General features: G+C 46.3%; 2 protein-coding genes across 34 annotated transcripts in view; one reads left to right on the top strand and one right to left on the bottom strand.

The window, feature by feature from the left end:
* Window positions 1-12454, top strand: part of LOC140618390 (RNA-binding protein 12) — a 35721-nt gene extending 23267 nt beyond the window's left edge. For all 12 annotated transcript variants that reach the window (XM_072800777.1, XM_072800774.1, XM_072800772.1 and 9 more), the window contains 15 exons: window positions 7018-7146; window positions 7238-7417; window positions 7566-7640; window positions 7724-7795; window positions 7925-8005; window positions 8172-8261; window positions 8397-8483; window positions 8619-8705; window positions 8799-8858; window positions 8938-9071; window positions 9169-9223; window positions 9467-9518; window positions 11395-11528; window positions 11676-11912; window positions 12116-12454. In XM_072800777.1, coding sequence (XP_072656878.1) covers window positions 7018-7146; window positions 7238-7417; window positions 7566-7640; window positions 7724-7795; window positions 7925-8005; window positions 8172-8261; window positions 8397-8483; window positions 8619-8705; window positions 8799-8858; window positions 8938-9071; window positions 9169-9223; window positions 9467-9518; window positions 11395-11528; window positions 11676-11912; window positions 12116-12256 — 1614 coding nt within the window. In that variant the 3' untranslated portion in view covers window positions 12257-12454. The remainder of the gene's footprint in view (window positions 1-7017; window positions 7147-7237; window positions 7418-7565; window positions 7641-7723; window positions 7796-7924; window positions 8006-8171; window positions 8262-8396; window positions 8484-8618; window positions 8706-8798; window positions 8859-8937; window positions 9072-9168; window positions 9224-9466; window positions 9519-11394; window positions 11529-11675; window positions 11913-12115) is intronic.
* Window positions 1234-19752, bottom strand: SPAG4 (sperm associated antigen 4). 22 transcript variants are annotated; one of them, XR_012018532.1, is made up of 13 exons: window positions 19277-19735; window positions 18564-18770; window positions 18360-18426; window positions 18135-18196; window positions 17853-17896; window positions 17548-17573; window positions 17316-17424; window positions 16979-17054; window positions 16718-16833; window positions 16226-16393; window positions 15636-15725; window positions 6814-6956; window positions 3058-5190 (listed from the first exon to the last, which is right to left on the bottom strand). XR_012018532.1 is itself a non-coding variant. In XM_072800791.1 (12 exons), the coding sequence occupies exons 1-12, from the start codon at window positions 19584-19586 to the stop codon at window positions 1670-1672; spliced, it is 1287 nt and encodes a 428-aa protein (XP_072656892.1). In that variant the 5' UTR covers window positions 19587-19734; the 3' UTR covers window positions 1234-1669. The 22 variants fall into 22 exon arrangements, 20 of the variants coding, with proteins under 20 accessions (XP_072656892.1, XP_072656890.1, XP_072656894.1 ...); XM_072800791.1 differs by lacking the exons at window positions 3058-5190; window positions 6814-6956 and adding an exon at window positions 1234-1681 and having other exon boundaries at window positions 19277-19734; XR_012018533.1 differs by lacking the exon at window positions 16226-16393 and having other exon boundaries at window positions 19277-19742.
* Window positions 19753-20708: the final 956 nt, after the last annotated feature.

Here is a 20708-nt window from a genome sequence, read left to right as displayed (position 1 = left end):
AGGGAAGAAGGTTATGACTATAGTACAAAGTTCTAGTCAAAGTAGGAGTCAGAATATTTGAGTTTTGGTCTTCATTTTGTTTAGCCATGTATGTGGCCTTAGCTAAATCACATTTTACCTCTCCACTTTGAATTGAAGGACTTGGATTTAGATGAACACCTAGTTCCTTTTTATTTCTGACAATGGAAAAAAAAAAAGAGTTTACAAGGGAGAGCAGAAGGGAACAAGACTTCAGGTGGTAGAAATCAAAGGCAGAAAACATTGGTGCTATATACTTAGTTGTTTCTGTTTGCAATTCCTCACTAGCACCAGATGGAAAGGTTGGGGTGTTGGAGTACATAGAAATAACAAGCTAGTCTTGTGGTGAGTGTTCCTAAAAAGTTCATTTCTCCCTTGATGGCTTCAGCAGCAGGCTAGGACTAGATCTGGGTCATTTCTGAGGATCCTTGGATTATCAGTCCTTTCCTAGCATTAATTCAACAAACACTTAACAAAGCACCTGCTATGTGTGAGTCACTAGGATAGGAGCAAGACAGATCTGATCCCTTCTCTTGTTGGATTTATAGTTACTAGAAGTAATAGATAAGTAAGTAAACAGGTTACATATTTTGATAGGTTTATGAGAAGCTGGGTTTAATGTTAGGTTGGAGTTAGGGAAGGTCTCTGACTTTGTTGAACTGAGAATGGAAATGAGATCAGTTAGGAGACTGTTGTAGACATCAGGCAAGATATGCTGGTTCAGAAGAGAGTGCACAAAGACCTGGCAAATATTAGCTGGACCTCTCTTAAAAATATAAATGAGCAAATTTCTGAGACTTTTATTTACTCACTTAAATGTGTTATTTAATATGCTTTTGTAAAATTCAAATCCTATAGAGGAAACTGAAAGTTCCAGGAGATTAATTATACTGGCACTAGATGAAAAGTAAATGAGTCTGGCATAAGGTTGTAGCTGTTCAAAGGATATAGTATAGGAAAGTGGCACAAACTAGAAATTTTAATTATTATTATTTTTTTTAAGATTTTATTTATTCATTAGAGACACACAGAGGGAGAGGCAGAGACACAGGCAGAAGGAGAAGTAGGCTCCATACAGGAAGGGACTCGACGTGGGACTCGATCCTGCATCTCTAGGATCACGCCCCGGGCTGAAGGCGGCGCTAAACCACTGAGCCACTGGGGCTGCCCTATGTTAAGATTTCTAAACAGAGGTAGGCTTAGAGAGAGTTTATTTTTATTTTTCTAAGATTTTATTTATTCATGAGAGACACAGAGAGGCAGAGACATAGGCAGAGGGAGAAGCAGGCTTCATGCATGGAGCCTGATGTGGGACTCGATCCTGGGACTTCAGGATCACGCCCTGAGCTAAAGGCAGACGCTCAACCACTGAGCCACCCAGGCGTCCCTAGAGATAGATTTTAAAGGAGATCCACGGGATTTGGGAGTGAGTAATAATCCCAGGGATTAGATAATTTAAAGGGTATATGACTCAAAGGATAGAAAAGTGTACATTTTAAAGCTTTGTACAGAATGCTCATTCCAATGAGAACCAAGAGATTGGGAAAAGACAACTGGTAGCACAAGAAGCTCTGGTCTCTTAGAAATGGAATCCAGTCCCATGTGCACATGTAGGCAGGCCCCCAACATTCTGGTTGAGGTTTTAGTCTGGTCAGAGAAGAACCTGAAAAAGGATAGAATGGGATCAGTCCTGGGGAAAGGGTGGACATGGTAATAGATTAGGAAGGAATATTCTAATCTACAGAAATCGAGGCCTAGCACTAGAAGAAGCACCTGGCCTACTGCCAATGTGTCTGCCCCAGATCAAAAACCTATCTGGGATCTTTGAGAAGTCATGGAGTGAGCAAAAAGGCAGCAGTTCCAGTTGTTGCCTGTAACCTCACCACCACAGATAATTACTGGTAATACTTTTGTAATTCTCAATGAAGTATCGGGGATAAACCTGGAGTTCTCCACTGTGAGTCCACATAGTTTTCCCCCAGCATTTTATTGTGAAAACTTTGAGCATACAGAAAAGTTGAATAATTATATAAGAAATATCCATATATCTACCATTTAGATTCTACAATTTAAATGTTCCTGTATTTGTTTTACCACATATCTGTTAAACATAACATTTTATTCTTTTGGTGCATTTCAAAGAAATTGCAAACATCACACTTCACCATAAATATTTCAATATGTCTTGCATTCATTATTTCTTATAAAGTTTTGAGGAGGGTGTGGTAATGTTTACATACAATAAGATTGTTTACACCTTAAGTGTACCATTAGATGAAAAATACATTTGTGACTTACATTCCTATCGAGATAAGGAACTTTTCTATTCCGCTTTGAGTCTGCTGCTTCTCAGTTGATACCTGCCTCTCCCCTGGGGGACATGGGAGTATTCTGAATTTTTTTCATTACAGATTAGTTTTGCCTGTCTTAAAACTTTATAAGTGGAATCTATGTATTTTATGTTTCAGATTCATCCATGTTGTAGATACTAATAGTTTGTTTCTTTTTGTTACCAAGTAGTTTTCTATTACATGTATAACTATGGTTTATTCATTCTCATAATGATGGACACTTGAGCTGTTACAAATTTTTGGCTATTATGAATAAAGCTGCTATGAACATTCTTATATAAATCTTTTTGTGGACATAATGTTTTCTTTTGGATGAAAATCTAGGAGTAGAATTGCTCTTGGACTAGATGTGTGTTTGGTTTTCTATTTGTGTGTGTGTGTGTGTGTGTGTGTGTATGTGTGTGTGTGTTTGGTTTTCTAATAAGCTGCTAGGCCATCTCCAAAGTGGTATATTTAATGCTTTCACTAACAATGTATGAGATTTCCATTTCCTTGCCAACATTTGACGTCCATTTTTCTACTTCTGACGATTGTGGTGGATCTGGAATAGTGTGGTTTTAATTTGCATTTCCATGATGTCTACTCTTCCTTTGCATATTTCCAATTCATATATTTTCTTTTATATCTGATCAAATTTTTTGCCCAATTTTAAATTGTCACTTAATATTGAGTCCAGGAGTCTTGCATTTCAATTTTTTTTAAAGATTTTATTTATTTATTCATAGAGACACACAGAGAGAGAGAGAGATGCAGAGACACAGGCAGAGGGAGAAGCAGGCTCCATGCAGGGAGCCCGATGTGGAACTCGATCCAGGGTCTCCAGGATCACCCCATGGGTTGCAGGCGGCGCTAAACCGCTGCGCCACCGGGGCTGCCCTTGCATTTCAATTTTAAAGCTCAGTTGTACAAAATCAGGATAGAGAAGATTTACTTCTGGACATATTTTAAATGGAAAGGCCTGGAAGTTTGAGTTGAGCAAAAAAGCACATGTTCCATTTATTCAGCAATAGTTGTAGGTACTGACTATATATTAAGCACTGGTATTAGGGATACAGAAATAATACCCAGCCCTAGTTCCGAAGAGCCCATAGATCATGAAGGTAGACAAAAGCCAAAATTTTGATATGGTAGTTTCAGTGTTAAATCACTAATATTTAATTTACTGAGTACCTACTATAGGGTACGTACCATTGTAGGTACTGGAGATAGATTAGGCAAACCAGACATGGTTCCTACTCTAATACAGCTATTTTCTTCGGTATCTATGGATGAAGATAGCACAAAAGCTCTGATACAGGGAATGAGATTGATGTGTGTATGTGGGTCAGAAATGAAACCTGGCTGCAACATACTTGTGTGGCTAGATTGATTAGTTAGATAACTATCAGGTCTTGCTGAGAAGTCTTGTAGACTGTGGTAAAGAACTTTGGACTTTGAGTCTTTTGGGATGCCATTCCAGAGTTTTAAGCAGAGAAATGGTATGGTCTAGTTTCTGTTTTGCTAATAAACACAGAAGTATCTTGTGTGTATTTGCAGGAAAATGATTGGGAAACCATGTAATCTTTCAGAGGAGAGAGAATAAATTTTACTTGAAGAATGTGGGTCAGGCTTCATAAAGGAATAATGTCATAGCAGAACTTTGGATGACAAGGCATTTGTTAGGAAAGTCTGAAGTATCAGCATGTGTGTGGGTGTAACCAGAAATAGCTTTGGATGACTAGTTGGTTGGGTGGTGGGATAGCAGGAGGAAGAGCAAACTGGGAAGGGCTTTGAAGGTTGAATTAGGGTTGCGGGGTTACCATATTACACAACTACCGAATTCTGTGTAGATGTGCTCTCTGGGGTTGTGCCATGAGGTAGTCTTGCTAGGGGAGTTTGGCTCTGAACCTAAGAGCCATGGGCAGCTTTGCAGGGCTTCTAGTTAAGGTAGAGACTCTGGAAGCTGACACAAGAAAGACTAGCTGAGGCAGTGCTAATGAGAAGCCAGAGAAGAAGCAAGAAACTGTGACCCTGAAGTTGGGTAGGGGTTGTTGAACTGGAGATAGGCTTTGGGCTTTGCATAGTCAAGAGGACTTGAGTTGTGGATTGGGGAAAAAAGCTAACAAAGTCCTTTAAAAAATACAAAATAAACTATAAAATATTTAAACAATGCAGAAGTATATTGAGATTATAAAATCCTCACCTTCATTCTGCTTCCATTAGGTGTACCTTTGCATTTTTTGGTGTACCTTCTGTTTTCCGTGTATTTATTTTGTGTATGTATTCAAATCCAGTGTATATATACATACAGTTGAAGTTTCAGGTGGAGTCATACTTTTCTTACCATTCTTTGCAACTTTATTTTTTCCATATAATACCAATGTAATATAGTTCTCCCTTGAATTTTACCTACTGCTCAGCATTCCATTGTTTTAATGTAACATAGTTTACATAGTACACAATAGATCTTCAAGCAGCCTCAGGGGTTTTACTATTCTCAGCAGTAGTGATATGAGCATTCTTTATTCTGTGGAAACACTGCCTCAGAGAACATATGAAGTGAGAAGCATGGAGTCAAAATGTGACTTGTAGAAGTTGTGGTCCCACTCCTTTGGGAGTATGTGTTCTTCTCTGATCTGTTCTTAGGGAACTTCCAAAGAGGGATGATCAGACTGGTCAGAGTCTACAAGACACATTCTAGGAGCAACATTAAAATAAAAAAAAAAAAAAAAAAAACACTGGAGCTGTTTTTCTGGATTTTGGCTGGGGATTTCACCGTTTCCAGCTGTCAGATGGGTTCTCAGAGGGAGCTGGAATAGGGCTTTCCTTGTAGAAGTTTAAACTGGGGAGAAATAGGACAAATATGTAGAAATGAGAATTCAACAGACGTGAGTTAGTTTCAGTGGGACTTTATGGAGCAAGATTGTCTAAATGGATTAGAGTGGTGGGTTTTCCATCATCGGATGCTTTCAAGCAGAGACTGAGGTACTATGAACAGGCAGTATGTATGTCAAAGTGTAAGAGTCATTCCAGCATTGGTTGATAATAGCACTCCAGGTGGAGACCATGAGGCACCAAGACCATGAGGAACAGCGCTAACTGTGGGCTAGGTTGGGGGAAGGATTGAGGGTCGGTTTAGGGGAAGCTAAGGCTGGGGTATAGTGCTGGGAAACCTGGAGTGGCTGAGTTAAGCTGGGTGAGAGATCTGATGTCATCTGTACATTTGCTACAGACGTTCTGCAGGTGTATGGGTCATCAGAGACACGGATAATAAGGAGTCAGGATAATTGTTATGGGGACTGTAGGAAGAGGGGTTACAAGAGAATCATGGTGATCCATGCAAGAAGATAGTATTTCAGCCAAGGAAATGGGTGCATTGAAATTGGTGTTCCTTGATTGCCAATCACTTTGGAGATGGTGGGCTGGGAGCTAAGGCTGGAGATGGCCTTTTGGATTTCATTCAGCAAATATTTATTATCTAGGTGCTTGGGATAGAGCGATGAACAGAGCAGACAAATATCCCTTCCCTCCCGTTTACATTCCCTATATAGTGGGGAACAGAGATTATATATTAGAGAATGATAAGTGCTAACGAGAAAAGGCAAGAAAGGAGTATGTGATGTTAGTAGAGTTGAAATATTAAGTACTTAGAAAAGGAGAGCCTTTTTCTTAATAATAGAGAAGATGATTTTTGAATAAAGACCTAGAAGGGAGTGAGGACACAGCAAGCCATGTGAATAATACGAGGGAAGAAACAAGTTTATTTGAGCAATGGCAGGCAAGCAGACCGGTGTGTTCAGAATGGAGTGAGCAAGAGAGGTGTTATTAGGAAATCAAGTTAGAGAGATCTAGATCTTTCAAGACTTTGGAGACCATGGTAGAGTTTGGATTTTTTCTAATTGGAAATCATTAGAGGGTTTGGCAGAGATGTAACATAACCTGACTTAACATTTTAACAGGATCGCCCTGTTTGTTGTATTGGAAATAGTCTGTTGGTGTGAGGATGGGATGGAGGTAGGGATGGTATAGGATAAGGGAGACCAGTTAAAGAGGCTAATGTGATAAACCCAGTGAGAAATGATGATGGCTTGGACTGGGTAGTAACAGTGAGGCTAGTGAGGAGCTGGCAATGAGGAACTGATTACCTGCTAGGAGAATTATTAGGGGGTATCCTAATACCACCTCAGGATGCAATGCCTGAGAGTTAGTGAGAAATCATTGGAGGAAGAAACTTTTTGGGGAGTTGTATCTGGATCATGGTTGTGTTGGTATTGAAACTTTGATTAGGATCTGATTTGGAGCCAGTAAAGGGTTAGAGTGGGATTCATTGGAGATGAGGGTTGGATTCTGGATCTAGAGAACATAGGGAATTTAGGGTGAGGTCCAATTTGGGCTCAGAGTTGTTGATGAAGGCCAGTATACTTTTTCTGCATCTTCCCATCATACCAGGGTTGGTTGTACTCACCGTGTCCTGTCCCATTGAGCTCACCCTAAGGGAATTAGAGGAGTATGGAGACTCTAAGGGCCTTCTCTTCCTTAGGTGTCCTAGAGCTGGATACAGGTTCAGCCCTGCCTGGGTGAAGCCTGCTGGCCTTCCCAAGCTGGGACCTATAGTCAGGGAAGGGTGGAGAAGGTTCCTCAGTGCTTGACTCAGGTCCTTTTTTCCCAGATGGCCCACTGCGTGACCTTGGTTCAGCTATCCATTTCCTGTGACCACCTCATTGACAAGGACATCGCCTCCAAGTCTGACCCACTCTGCGTCCTTTTACAGGATGTGGGAGGGGGCAGCTGGGCTGAGGTGAGAATGGAGATAAAGTTGTGGAGGAAGGCTAGGACTCTTTTGGGGGTGGAGAGTGTGTGACTGTGATGCTGTTGGCCTCTGCCCACAGCTTGGCCGAACTGAGCGAGTACGGAACTGCTCAAGCCCTGAATTCTCTAAGACTCTGCAGCTTGAGTACCACTTTGAAACAGTCCAGAAGCTCCGATTTGGCATCTATGACATAGACAACAAGACACCTGAGCTGGGGGATGATGACTTCCTAGGAGGGGCTGAGTGTTCCCTAGGACAGGTATGTAGGGTTTGGGATAAAAATCCTTTAGACACATGTTCAGTAAGAGTCCTAACAGCCCAGACTGTCTGGAATGTGGAGGTGGGGGGTCAAGCAAGACAACCCTGCCTGAGATTTTGCTCCCCCACCCACCCCTGCTCTGCCCCAGATTGTGTCCAGCCACATAATAACTCTACCCTTGATGCTGAAGCCTGGAAAACCTGCTGGGCGGGGGACCATCACGGTAAGGAACAACCTGTGGGGGAGCGGGGTTTACATCAATGAGGAATTCATGAGGTGATACAGTCTCATGACTCCCCTTCTTAGGTATCTGCTCAAGAGATGAAGGATAGTCATGTAGTGACCATGGAGGTGGAGGCCAGAAATCTAGATAAGAAGGTGTGTCTGGAAGGAAGCCCTGGAGGTTTAAGAATTGGGACAAGGATGGTGTGTTGGGGGGTAAGGGTGGGGACTAGCAAAATGGTTGTCCCTCCTTGAGTCATACTGTGGTCTCTGTGGCATTGACAGGACTTCCTGGGGAAATCGGATCCATTCTTGGAGTTCTTCCGTCAGGGTGATGGGAAATGGCACCTGGCCTACAGATCTGAGGTGTGAGACCCTTGGGACTGGGTGGAGTGGGGTAGGAGAGACTTTCCTGGGGCTTGTGATTACCAAGGTTTGGAACAGGGAGAAAGACTGCATATGGATAAAGAAGGATGACAGCTCCCCATATGTCAGCCCAGAGCTCACTAGAAGCCTTGCGCTCCACCTTTAGGTAATCAAGAACAACTTGAACCCTACATGGAAGCGCTTCTCTGTTCCCCTTCAGCATTTCTGTGGGGGAGACCCCAGCACACCCATCCAGGTGAGGAGTTTGCTTTCTCAATGGACAGAGCAGGGGCAGAGAGCCTGGGGAGGGATTTATTCTCACCTGCCCCCCCACCTCACCTCTGGTCTCTGTATACACATACACACACCCTCCCCCTCCACCCACCCACAGGTGCGATGCTCCGATTATGACAGTGATGGTTCACACGATCTCATTGGTACCTTCTACACCAGCTTGGCCCAACTGCAAGCAGTTCCGGTGAGTGCCAGCCCTGCTCAGGGGTGTTGAGGTGGGCCTAAAGGACTGCAGCCCCAGGGAGAGAGGGAGGGAAGGCAGGCCAGTCCTGGCTGATAGCCTGGGAGTTTCCTACTCTAGTTTTTCTTTTCTCACCAGGTTGAGTTTGAATGCATCCACCCTGAGAAACAGCAGAAAAAGAAAAGCTACAAGAACTCTGGGACTGTTCGTGTCAAGATTTGCCAGGTGAGGCAATAATCCATGTGACCCAGGCTCTGACCCCTGTGTTCCATGGCCCCAACCCCTTCATCTCAGCCATGATCCTGGTTTCATCTGCAGGTAGAAACACAATATTCATTCCTGGACTATGTGATGGGAGGCTGTCAAATCAACTTCACTGTAAGTTGCTTTATCGGGGGCAAGAGAACAGATCTGGGTCACAAAGTGGCCTTCAGCTCCGCTCCTCCTCTCCTCCTAGGTAGGCATGGACTTCACGGGCTCCAATGGAGACCCTTCCTCCCCGGACTCCCTGCACTACCTGAGCCCATCAGGGGTCAATGAATACCTGACAGCACTGTGGAGTGTGGGCAGCGTGATCCAGGACTATGACTCGTGAGTAACTTGTTCTCTTGCCCATCACCCTCCCCACAGTTGCTTCAGCCTCTGGGCTCACAGTCCCCCTGTCTCCCAACTCCCTGTCTTCCCATAGGGACAAGCTGTTCCCAGCATTTGGATTTGGGGCCCAGGTACCTCCTGATTGGCAGGTGAGCACTCTTTTTACCTCTCTAACTCCTTTCACTGTCAGGGTCCTGATTTGGGGGCTTGTGGTTGACTTGCTGTCACCCAGCTTTATGTGGAGATGCAGGGATGTATCCCTACAGGCATGCATACAAAAAGTGTTCAGAACTACATAGCTCCTCTATAATGCTTGGTATATACTGTACTGTCCTTTTTCTTTGCACATAGATGGTCATGGGGAAGAACTTCATTTTCATTCTTGCCCTTAGGTCTCCCATGAATTTGCCTTGAACTTCAACCCCAGTAACCCCTACTGCACAGGTGAGTTCCTCCAGCCTCCACCACAAGGCAGATGTCTGTACCTGGAAGGCCAAATCTATGCAGACAAGGGAGTGTGGGGTGGGGGTAATGACTAATGGAGCAGATATCTGATTCTGTTGTCCAGAGGAGTGGATTTTAGAGCTGGATCTCTGGACTCAAATCTAGATCTCAAATCTTTATCTTGCATCTTTCTAAAACCACATGACTTGGGACCCATGTACTTTGGCTTCATAAAAACAATAAATATTGTAGGATATTGAATATATAAGGAGAGGATACATATAAACGTTGAAGCATGAGCCTGGCATATACTAAGCACCCTCTAAGAAATGGTAGCTGTTGCCTGGAAGCTCACTGGTACCTGTCTAGGCATTAGTGGAAGCCTTGGTGCAGCTCTTTTCAGCGTGATTTTTGCCCAAGCTCTTTTGTCTAGAGTAGGCCAAACCTCTTGACTTCCTAGTACCCCCATGTAGGCAACAAACCAAAGGGGAAAATTTGACCTGACCTGGGTTTTTGACACGAGTTCAGATTTAGAGAAAAGTTACAAGAGTAGTTATAGGGGGTTTAGATCAGTAGAGCTCAGCAATCAGGGCCTGGGTCACAACGGCTATTCACCTTCACCCAGATTCCCCAAACAAACATTTTACCACATTTGCTTTGTTATTCTCTCTTTGTCACTCAGATTTTCTGTGTCTTCCTCTCCTTCCCTGCCCCCCCCATGCATATAGATATGGTTGTATATCTGTATCTGTGTACATGTATATGTGTGTGTGTATACAGATTTTTTTTCCTGAAATGTTTGAGAATTATGAGTAAGCCGTGCCCCAAGTTTGCCTCTGTGGCCTCATCAACTTTGCACCCTTCATCCCTTAAATACTTCAGTGTATGTTTCCTAAAATCAAAGACATTTTCTTATGTAACTACAGTACAATTTTCAAAATCAGGAAATTAACATCAATACTATTATCCAATCTAGAATTTATTCAAGTTTTGCCAGTTGTCTTTTACAGTAAAAGAAAATCTCAGATCACACAGTGCATTCATTTATTTTGTCTCCCAGAGTTCTTCATGTCTTTCATGATACTGTTTTTTTTTTTGTTTTTTGTTTTTTTTTTAAGATTACAGGCTAGATAATTTGTAGAATGTCCTTCAGTTTGGATTTACCTGATTTTTCTTTATAATTAGATTCAGATAATGCACTTTTGGTGGGCATATTACAGAAGCGATGCTATGTGTTCCCTCAGTACACTATGTCAGGAGGCCCTGATGTTGATTTATCCTATTACCAGTGATGTTAACTTTGATCACTTGGCTAAAGTAGAGTCATAGAGTCTACCAGGTTTTTCCATTATTTGTAATTAACGAGTACCTTTTGGGAATGTACTTTGAGGCTATGTAAATATCCAGTTACTCATCAACTAGTACTCTATAGTTTTAGCACCCGTTGATGATCTTTGTCTGAATCATTTATCTCTGATTGTCAAATGAATTTGTAATTCCTCCTCCTTACATTAAGGAAGAGCTTCCTCTTCTTTCCCATTAATTATTTAATATCTAGGGACTCTTATTAAATGGATTAAAATTCATTATTTTATTAAGTGGGTTATATAATCTGATGCTCAACTGTCTTAGATTTGTTTAGGGAGCCCCCTTAATCAGTTTTAACTCAAGTTGTGATTTAGGCCAAATGCTCTTCTTCTCTTTGGTCTTAATTCTCCCATTTATAGGATAAGGTTAAGTACCTTGGGTTATAGGAGTGATTGGATGAAATACACCCACATTTCCAAATTTCCTCAGCCATGATGGGATTATGTCAGGCCTGGCTCAACCCTGAGAGGCCCAGTATTTTACATTGTTTTTTGCCTGCCTTTTCTAGGCATCCAGGGCATTGTAGATGCTTACCGCCAAGCCCTGCCCCAAGTTCGCCTCTATGGCCCCACCAACTTCGCACCCATTATCAACCACGTGGCCAGGTTGGCAACCCAGGCTGCATATCAGAGGACGGCCTCGGTGAGGATCATGGGAGGTAGTGGTGGTAGTGGTCTTGGTCAAGGGCTCCCTTCAGGAATATATAACAAGAGGCTTCTTGTCAGTATGGGAACGTGTGGCTAGGGTGTTTAGAGGTCTGCCTTAGTTTATGATTGGACTTATCCTCAGCAATACTTCGTGCTGTTGCTGCTGACTGATGGTGCTGTGACAGATGTGGAGGCTACACGTGAGGCTGTGGTGCGTGCCTCCCACCTGCCCATGTCAGTGATCATCGTGGGTGTGGGTGGTGCTGACTTCGAGGCCATGGAGCAACTAGATGCTGACGGTGGACCCCTGCGGACACGCTCTGGGGAGGCAGCTGCCCGTGACATAGTGCAGTTTGTGCCCTACCGCCGCTTCCAAAATGTGAGTGGGGGTAAGCTTGGGAACAGATCAGATCTGGGAGTTTATCCCTCCACCTCTTTCTGAGTGAGGATACTCTCAACCATTCATCTAAGCCAGGGCAGCAGGGTTGGGTGTTGGTATTTGTATCCTTTCTTGGGTATGAAATGTAGACTTTGGGAAGCTGTTATGGGTCGCCACTGACCTTGCCCTTCTTCTCCTGGCAGGCCCCTCGGGAGACACTGGCACAAACTGTGCTTGCAGAAGTACCCACACAGCTGGTCTCCTACTTCAAGGCCCAAGGTTGGGCCCCATTCAAGCCACTTCCACCCCCAGCAAAGAGTCCTGCACAGGCCCCTCAGGTCTAGGTTCCATTAGAGGATAGGCTATGGCTAGTCCTCAGCCTTGTGTCCCCAAGGTTTCCGTAAGCGTGAGCCCCTTAAGCACACATTCCCCAGTGCTGCACTTTACATTTTATACTTTTATATTTGCTCCTGCTGTTGTTGCTCTTGATTCCCTCCTGCTTGCCCTGGAGTCATTCATTTAATAAAGATCAATGAAGACCATTGTTTTGCCACCACTCTCTGCTTTTGAGTAGGAATTTGCAATTTGCCATGTTTATTTTTTCTGAGCCTCGGTTTATCCCCCTTAGAGGTTGTAGAGTGAAGGATACCTCTGACATCATAGCCCCAGTCAAATAGGATATTCCTGGCCAGAAGTCTAGAGATACTTTTATTTTTTTAAATAAAAAGATTGAATGTGAGCCAAATACTCAGCCTGCCCTGCCATAGGGCAGAGCTGAGCTGGAAATACAGACAAGGTGGAACATGCTGGGGAGGGATGAGTTTTAAGGGCTATGCTAGACTTCCTGGAGGAGGGAGCAGTGATGGTTCTAATCGTAAAGATAGGCTACAAGCCTGAATCCTTTTAGCAGCTAATTTTTTTCTTACTAGAAAATTAATATGTATATTCATTATAAAAGAAAAAATACAAAAGAAATATCATCATCCAAACTCCTACACCTGGGTGGCTCAGCGGTTGAGCATCTATTTGCCTTTGACTTAGGATGTGATCCCAGGGTTCCAGGATCGAGTCCCGCATCGGGCTTCCTGCATGGAACCTGCTTCTCCCTCTGCCTATGTCTCTGCCTCTCTCTCTGTGTCTCTCATGAATAAATAAGATCTTAAAAAAAAAAAAAAAAAAAAAACATGTACCAAAAAAATATTTGGTGCATAGTTTTTAGTCCATCATGCAAATTTATAATCTTTACATATTTATTTTATAAAAATGGGATCATATTGTATAAAATAGATAACAGAGCAGGTGAGGGTTCTTGTCTTTCCTAGGTCTGACTTTTATTCTAAGTAGGATATTATATTATATATACTCATTATACCTTGTTTTTATTATATTTTGGGTGTCTTACCCATTAGAACTTATTGGTGACCTTATTCTTTTTAATGCATATATAGTTCGTGTATGAATGTCCTATAGCTTATTAGCCAGTCTCTTACTGAGATTTGAGTCCCTTTCAGTTTTCAGTTTTGTTCTATCACAAAGTGCTGTAATGAATATCCTTGTACCTTTATCTGTGCATTTACCACGATATTTTTAAAGGATTTGTTTCTAGAAGTAGAAATGCTAGACCAAAGGATATAAATATTTAGCATTTTAATAGATACTGTAAATTGCCCTCCATAACAACAGGGTTTTTTTAATCCTTTTTCTATTAATTTGACAGGCAAAAACTTTTCACTTTTAGTTTGAATATATTTAATTTTGAAGGCTAGGTATCATAGTCTATGTGCTTATTTGTGAGAAATATTTCTTCTGAATAGCTCTTGATAGGTTTTTGTTGGTGTTTTAACCTTTGTTCTTGTACATGTTAAAAATATTTCTCCAGAGTTGGTGCCTTTTCATTTATAGTATCTTACCAATCTAGCTTGCTTTTTAAGAAATTATCCATATATCATTTATTACTTCCCATGACATTAAACATTCCCTTAAATAGTACCATTTCTTTTGGTCACATTATTTTTGTATCATAATTTATCTTTTTTTCATAATTTATCTTTTTAGATACTATTTCTGCTTTTCTCTTTATAAGCAACAGTGTAATGAATATCCTTAAAAGTATTATCTTTGATTACATTGATGTATCCTTTGAGTTAATTCTTAGAAATGGAATTACTGTGATTAAAGAATATAAAAAGTCTTAAGTCTTTTGGTTCATATTGTGAAATTGCCCTCCAGAAAAGCTATATTAGTTCATATTTTTGACCTTAGGCTTTGAGAGCACTCAGTAATTTAAATCATAAAAGTAATATCCTGAAATTTTAAATAAATGGGTATGTATTTCACCCTCACACATACTCCTGCATTTCACTTCTAGAGGTGTAACCACTGTTCATAATCATTTATATATATATATTCTTCCAATGCAAGAACACACTGGGAAGGATTCCTAATAGCCAAGATGGCACATGTTCCTTTGCTCAGGCTGGTCCCCATTTTCTATTCTCTGCTTGGGTAGAACTTCTTAATCTTTTGATATACCTGTCTCCATCTTTTATTCTTTCAGTTCTACTTTGACTCTTACAAGTAAAGAATTATTATTAGATCAATAAAGGAACTCTTCCCTGGAGCATCCTCCCTCCCCTGTCAGGCTCCCTGAAGGCAGGGACTAATGAACACCAGACCACATATGCTGGGCCTAGAAGTAAAGACAGCCTGAGATGGGGTTACCAGACCTGGATCAACTTGGACTCTGATGCTCCCTAGAGGTTCTCAAGTCTCCTCAGTTTTTGAGTATTTCCCTAAAGAAAAAGGGTAGTTAACCTCTCCACTTTCACCTAGCAGAAGTTGTAGAGACTGTCCCAGAGGTTGTGGGTAGGAATTGAACTGCACAAATAACAGCTTCAGGCTGACTGGCAGCTCTGAGTTAAAGAGGGTGGCCTTGGGCAGCCTGAATGGCTCAGCGGTTTAGCACCACCTTCAGCCCAGGGCCTGATCCTGGAGACCCAGGATTGAGTCCCATGTCGGGCTCCCTGCGTGGGGCCTGCTTCTCCCTCTGCCTGTGTCTCTGCCTCTCTCTCTCTCGAATAAATAAATCTTTGAGAAAAAAAAAAAAAGAGGGTGGCCTCTACAGGAAGATAGGTTTGGGTTCCTCTGTGGCACTGTTTTTCATTAGCTCTGTGACCTTGAGCGTTTCCTGACCTGAGCGGTTTTCCCCTCTGTGATTATAAGGATCAGATAATGTGTAGAATGTCCAGAGCACCATTTTTTGTACATGGTAAACACTCCATTAACGTGAGCTGCTATCATATTGATCTGAACTTCTCAAAATTAAGAGGGTGCACTGGAAAGTAGACCCCCACACACACCATACTTATATGCCAAAGGCAGACAGAGGCCTCCCCCCGCCCCCAGCACGGATCCAGCTTCTTTCAGCACAGACCTGCACTCTACTCCAACAATCAGCATGTTTAATGGGGTTCCCCTGTGGCATTGTCCCCTGCCCCCTCCGAAGTTCGCATGCCATGGGCTCGGACCCGATACAAGCATGTGAAACGAGGGTGGCCCCAGTTGCTTAGAATCTGGATCTTCACCTTGGGAAAGGCAGCTGGGGGATCATTCTAGGGAGACAAATGGATCATGCCAAGGCCTGCTGTCCCAAGGGCTGCCTTTCTCCCCAGTCTTCCTTTGCTGTCCCATTCTTTTGGCACCCTCACCCCCAGAGACACACACCTGTAGATGGAAAGTCTGAATCTCCGATTTCTCCACATTGAAGGTGAATTTCCCCAAGAAAACTTCAGTCTCGTCATCAACCTGGAGGCCCTGGTGGGTGAAGAGTGAGTGGAGGAACAGTGAGGCAGAGGTGGAAGAGGGAGAAAGCAACTTTAATGAGGACCTACTATGGTGTGGAGTCATTATATGCACACTCTCATTTATTTTTTGGTGTTAGGATAGTGTAGTGTGGAATGTAGGCTCCAAGAAACCAGGTTGCAAAGTTTCGTCTGGCCAGTTGTTAGCTGTGTGACCTTGACAAATAATGCTTTTCTGAGCATTACTTTCCTCATCAGTGAGGGGGGAAATGATAGCGCTTCATAGGTTGTTGACCCATTGCAAGGAGATGATCCGTTTAAAGTACTTAGCACAGAATAAGTGTTCAATAAAGCCATACCTACTGTTTGAATATGGTTGTAATTATAACTTGTAGGCCTGAGAAGCAATTGGTAGTATCTCCACTTCATAGATGAGCAAGCAAAGACTGACCCCAATTTTCATGACTGCCTGGTACTTAAATCCCCCACCTCCTTAGCCTCAGCCCCACTCACGTAGACTGCGAAGTCGCGGGGGGCGCTTTTGGCTCCTCCGGTGTGTGCCACACTGGGTGGTGGGTGCTGCAGGGTGATGTCGCTTAGTTGCACACGACCCGGTAGCCGGATCACCACCTGGCCCTGGTCGCCCTCAAAAGCCCAGCAATTCCCCGGGAATACATCTGGCTGCAGGTGAGCAGGTAGATCTTAGGAACCCACAGACAGCCACTATGGCCCTTCCCCAGTGTGGGCATTGGTTCAGGTAAGCCCTGACCTCAACTCAACCCCTTCATCGGCCCCACCCAGTCCAAACCCAGGTCTGTCCCACCAGATTCTGTTGACTGCCCCAGTCCCTAGCACCCCCAGGCCCCGCCTCCAGCCGGGCCCATCCCCTGCCAAGGAGGGCCCCACCTAGTGCCACGCCCTCAGTTCCTCCTTTAGGGATCTGTTGGGTCCTTTCCCCAGCATTCCGCCCCTGGTCTGGTTCTGGGATCCAGGTTCCAGGCCCACCTCCAGGATAACGGTTGGCGGCCGTGCGTAATTCCAGAAGCTGAAGCGATTCCAGAAATAGGCAGTGTTCGCATCCTCATAATCGTGTGATGTCTTCTCAAGGTCGATGGAGGCCCCTGGAGCAGGGAGAAGCAATCATTCAGGGGCTCTCAGGCCTGACCAACAGCTGGGGCTGGGTCTCTGAAGTCGGTCTTTTTGGGCTGGTCATGTGCATAGGTCTGTGTCAACGTCTCCATCTCTTCCCATTTATCTGGGTCTTACCCACAGAACTCAGCGCATAGTCGGGTTTCCTCACAAAGTCTTCATTCAACCTTTGGAATACAAGCTTGGCCACTCTCTGAAAAGAGGGAGGGTGGGTCCTGGAAGGACGAGCTTGCAGGCAGGTTTATAGGGGGGGCAGAATTCTGGGACTAGGTTCTCTAGGTTGGACTTAGTGGGCCCTGGGAGACATTCCGAAGTTGGGGCTCTGGGGCGAGGTTTACCGCTCTGGACCCAAGGAACCAGCCTCCACCAGGGGCTTCCAAGGCGGACCTTGGACTGAGCAGTGGGCGGGCCCACGGGGTGGCACTTTGAAAAGACAGGAGGCTGCAGGGCTCACCTCGCTGTTGGCTGCGCGAACGCTGGACACTTCCTTGTGCAGTTTATCCAACTCGGCCTGGAGCTGCTGCAGTTGCTGCCCCTGGGAGCGTACGCGCTCATGGTACTCGCTGCAGGCGGGAGGTTGGCACTGTGTGGCTAGCTCCCTGTCCCCCCTGGGCACTTCTTGTAAGCCCCCCCCACAGAAGCGCCTTTGAGCTCCCTAATTCCCCACCCCAGGTGCCCTCTTTCACCTTAGAGTCAGCATCTCTTTAGGTTCCTGTTGGAAGAAGGGAGGGACCAAATACAACTGCTCAGCTCCCACTCACTTCCTTCTCCCCCATCAGCCTGGGAGCAGCCTGACTTTTGAGGGCCTTCTTTTTGAGGACTGCTGCCCCTTCCCTGACCTGCCAGGACCTCTCAGAGACCCCCAACCACCTCTGGGCACAATCCCTGAGATCTGTTTATATCCCTTCCTTAGGATTAGAGCCTCCAGTCTGTCCCCCTCCCACCCAGGGGACCCCCACAACCTCCAGTTCATACAGTCGCCCTGACTCACATTCTCCAAAGGAGGGATCAGGTACAGCAGCCCCCACCAGAGTGCTGGGGAAAGAGGGGTGGTGTCAGGGGAAGCCAAGGGAGAGGGTTTCCCTGGCATAAAAGGGCAGTGAGGAGAGAAAAGGCTGGAGGGGGCTGCTATGCCTGAGAGGGGCTAGTGGGCTCTGAAGGGGACTGAGCAGCTGAAGGCGCTGAGTGGGCTGAGGGATATAGGAGAAAATGTGCCAGGTTCGGCTCCAGAGCATCCAGGGCTGGGGCCCCAGGGGATTCGCCACCCTCTCACCTGCCAGAAAGAGGCTCAGCAGTGACACAGCCGTGAGCAGGAAGCGGATGGAACAAACCTCCCTGAAGAACGGAGGGAGACTGAGGCCGCGGACCTTAATGAACCCCACAGCCCCACGCCGGGGTCCTAGACCCAACTCCCGCGAACATGACTCAGCCAGGTGTGAGTCGGGCTCGAGCCTCTGCGGGTCCGGCCCTGCTCCCCGCCCCATTCCCTCCCTCTGACCTGTACACGACGATCAGCACGTCTCCAACCAGGGACAGCAACACGCTCAGCACCTGCAACAGCAGGCCTGGGGAGAGGAGAGGACGTTTAGAGGTGGCAGAGACGAAGAAGAGAGCGTGGGGTTCGAGGTGCAGGAGGGGCTTGGGAAAAGAGGAGTGGGCTAAGAGAATGAGTTGGGGCTCAGGGAAGGGGCTGGAGACTGACATGGGCCCGGCTCAGAACGAAAACGGTCTCTCAGAAATGAGAACTGGAATTCAGAGAGGGGCGCCAGAGGGTCAGAGGGGTTCCGGCTGGCCTGGCCCATACTCAAGAAGCTCTTGGACACGCGCGGTGGAGGCATCTCCTGCCTCAGATCCAGGGTCGAGAGAAGGTCGAGCTGCTCCTCAGAGACTACGGGAGGGCCAGCCGGTTCTGCGGGAGCCCAAGGGCGCCATTGGGGCCTTGCGCAGTGCAGGTCCACTCTTTCCCCGGGACCCGGCCGCAGGTTCCCCAGCCCAGAAGCGGAGCAGCCGCCGCAGGCACTGGTCCCACCGCATCCCCACCCTAGCTCTCTCTCAGCACTCTGAGGCCCACCCCTCAGGGATGCTCGGTCAAGGCGTTAGTCCCCTCGCCAAACCGAGACCCCGCCTTCAGGCAAATGTTGGTGCGGCCATAGTTCTCTGGAAGCCACTTAGGCTAAGAGCAAGGCCGCGCCTCCTCAGGGGCGCCCAATCACAGGATTTCCCCGCCCCTTCCCAGGACCGTCCATCACACCGAGGTCCCGCCCCTTAGGGAATCGTATTTGGTGCCTCCCCTCTTTGCCCTGCAGGCCCCGCCCCCCGGGAGGAGCCCAGGTTCTGTCCCGATTCCGGGCCAAGCACCGCCCCCTTGGGCCCCGCCCCCTCCCTCAGCTCTCCCGGGTTGGACCCCGCCCGCACCCGAGGCCCCGCCCCTCACGGTTGCCGCGCCACAGGCGGTCGGCCCATTGTGGCTCCGAGGCGCAGGCTTCTGCCGAGAGCTTCCAGCCCATGTGGTTCCTCCGGACACTCCTGCGCTCAAGGCGGGCTCACCGCAGCTCGAGCCCCGGGCTCTTCTGCCCTCGGGCTCCCCGGGCCCCGGTCCAGCTGACCGGGGCCCGCTGCTGTCCCCCGAGGTGACGCTCACTGAGCTGTTGCTGTTGTCGCTGTAGAAGTTGGGCGTGTGCTTGTGAGGGGACGTGGCCGAGCCCGGGCGGGGGCTCCGCCGCATCCCGACCCCGGGGCGCCCTCTCTCGGACGCCAAAGTCGCCGCCGCAGCCGCCAAGGCCCTCGGCTCTCGCTCAGCGGGTGTGCGCCGCCGGGACCCCACGGACCCTGCGTGCAGCCGGCGGGGCCCCAGTCCGGATTCAACCCTCTCCCCTGTGGCTGAGCCCGGCTGCTGACGTCATAAAGGAGCCTTTGGTCTCTACGGAACGCCCTGAGGGTGCGTCACAGAGCTAGTGGTGACGTCCCTGGGAGCCATGGCAGTCTCTCATTCTTTCCCATGTTAAAGCAAGCGATGACATCGCACCGCTTCCCAGAAGGCCCCGTCTACGCGCTCGTCGTAAAAGAATATCTATCCCCCTTCCTGCTTAGCTTTTCTCCTCAGCTCATATCACCAACGTGCTGTATATTTGACTTACATATTTCTTCATTACCTGTCACACCCGCCAGAACTTTATGAAGGCAGAGATTTTTGTCTTGCTCACTAGGGTATCCTCCAGGACCTAGATAGGCCTAATGAATGAATGTTAAGAAGGGGCAGGGGGTCGGTCACCTGGGGCAGTTCTAAATAGTTTCTTTTCCTCGCAAACCCTTCAGGACCCTCCTCTTGTCCTAGTCCTCAGGCCAGAGAATTCAGACCTTGGGATCTGTGGTTCCCTCCCCAAGACCCATATTCACCAAGGGTCTGTGGGGTGAGAATTCAGTACCCATCAACAACCATACCCACACTCCCACCAACCATCTGAGGTACTGAAAATGGAATGAGGAATTGCAGAGGGTCACAGCCAAGTCTGGGAACCTCTGGTCTCCCAGACTCCTGCTGTGTAACAGAACAGAAATTCAGGTTCCCAGGCACATTTTGAGATTCTACTTCAGCATTTCCTGAGTGGGTGCAGGAATGTGCATTTTTAACAACCAGGTGTGTGATCCTGATTAAGGACCACACTTTGAAAGGCAGTGCAGTGGGCTTTTGGGTGGCTCAGTGGTTGAGCGTCTGCCTTTGGCTTAGGGTGTGATCCCAGGGTCCTGGGATCAAGTCCTGCATCTAGCTTCCTGCAGGGAGCCTGCTTCTCCCTCTGCCTATGTTTCTCATGAATACATAAATAAATCTTAAAAAACAAAAAAGAAT

Source organism: Canis lupus, chromosome 26, assembly GCF_048164855.1.
Source record: "Canis lupus baileyi chromosome 26, mCanLup2.hap1, whole genome shotgun sequence".
Lineage (NCBI taxonomy): Eukaryota > Metazoa > Chordata > Mammalia > Carnivora > Canidae > Canis > Canis lupus.
Note: the sequence above shows the minus strand (reverse complement) of the source record. Positions and strands in the feature narration are given on the sequence as shown.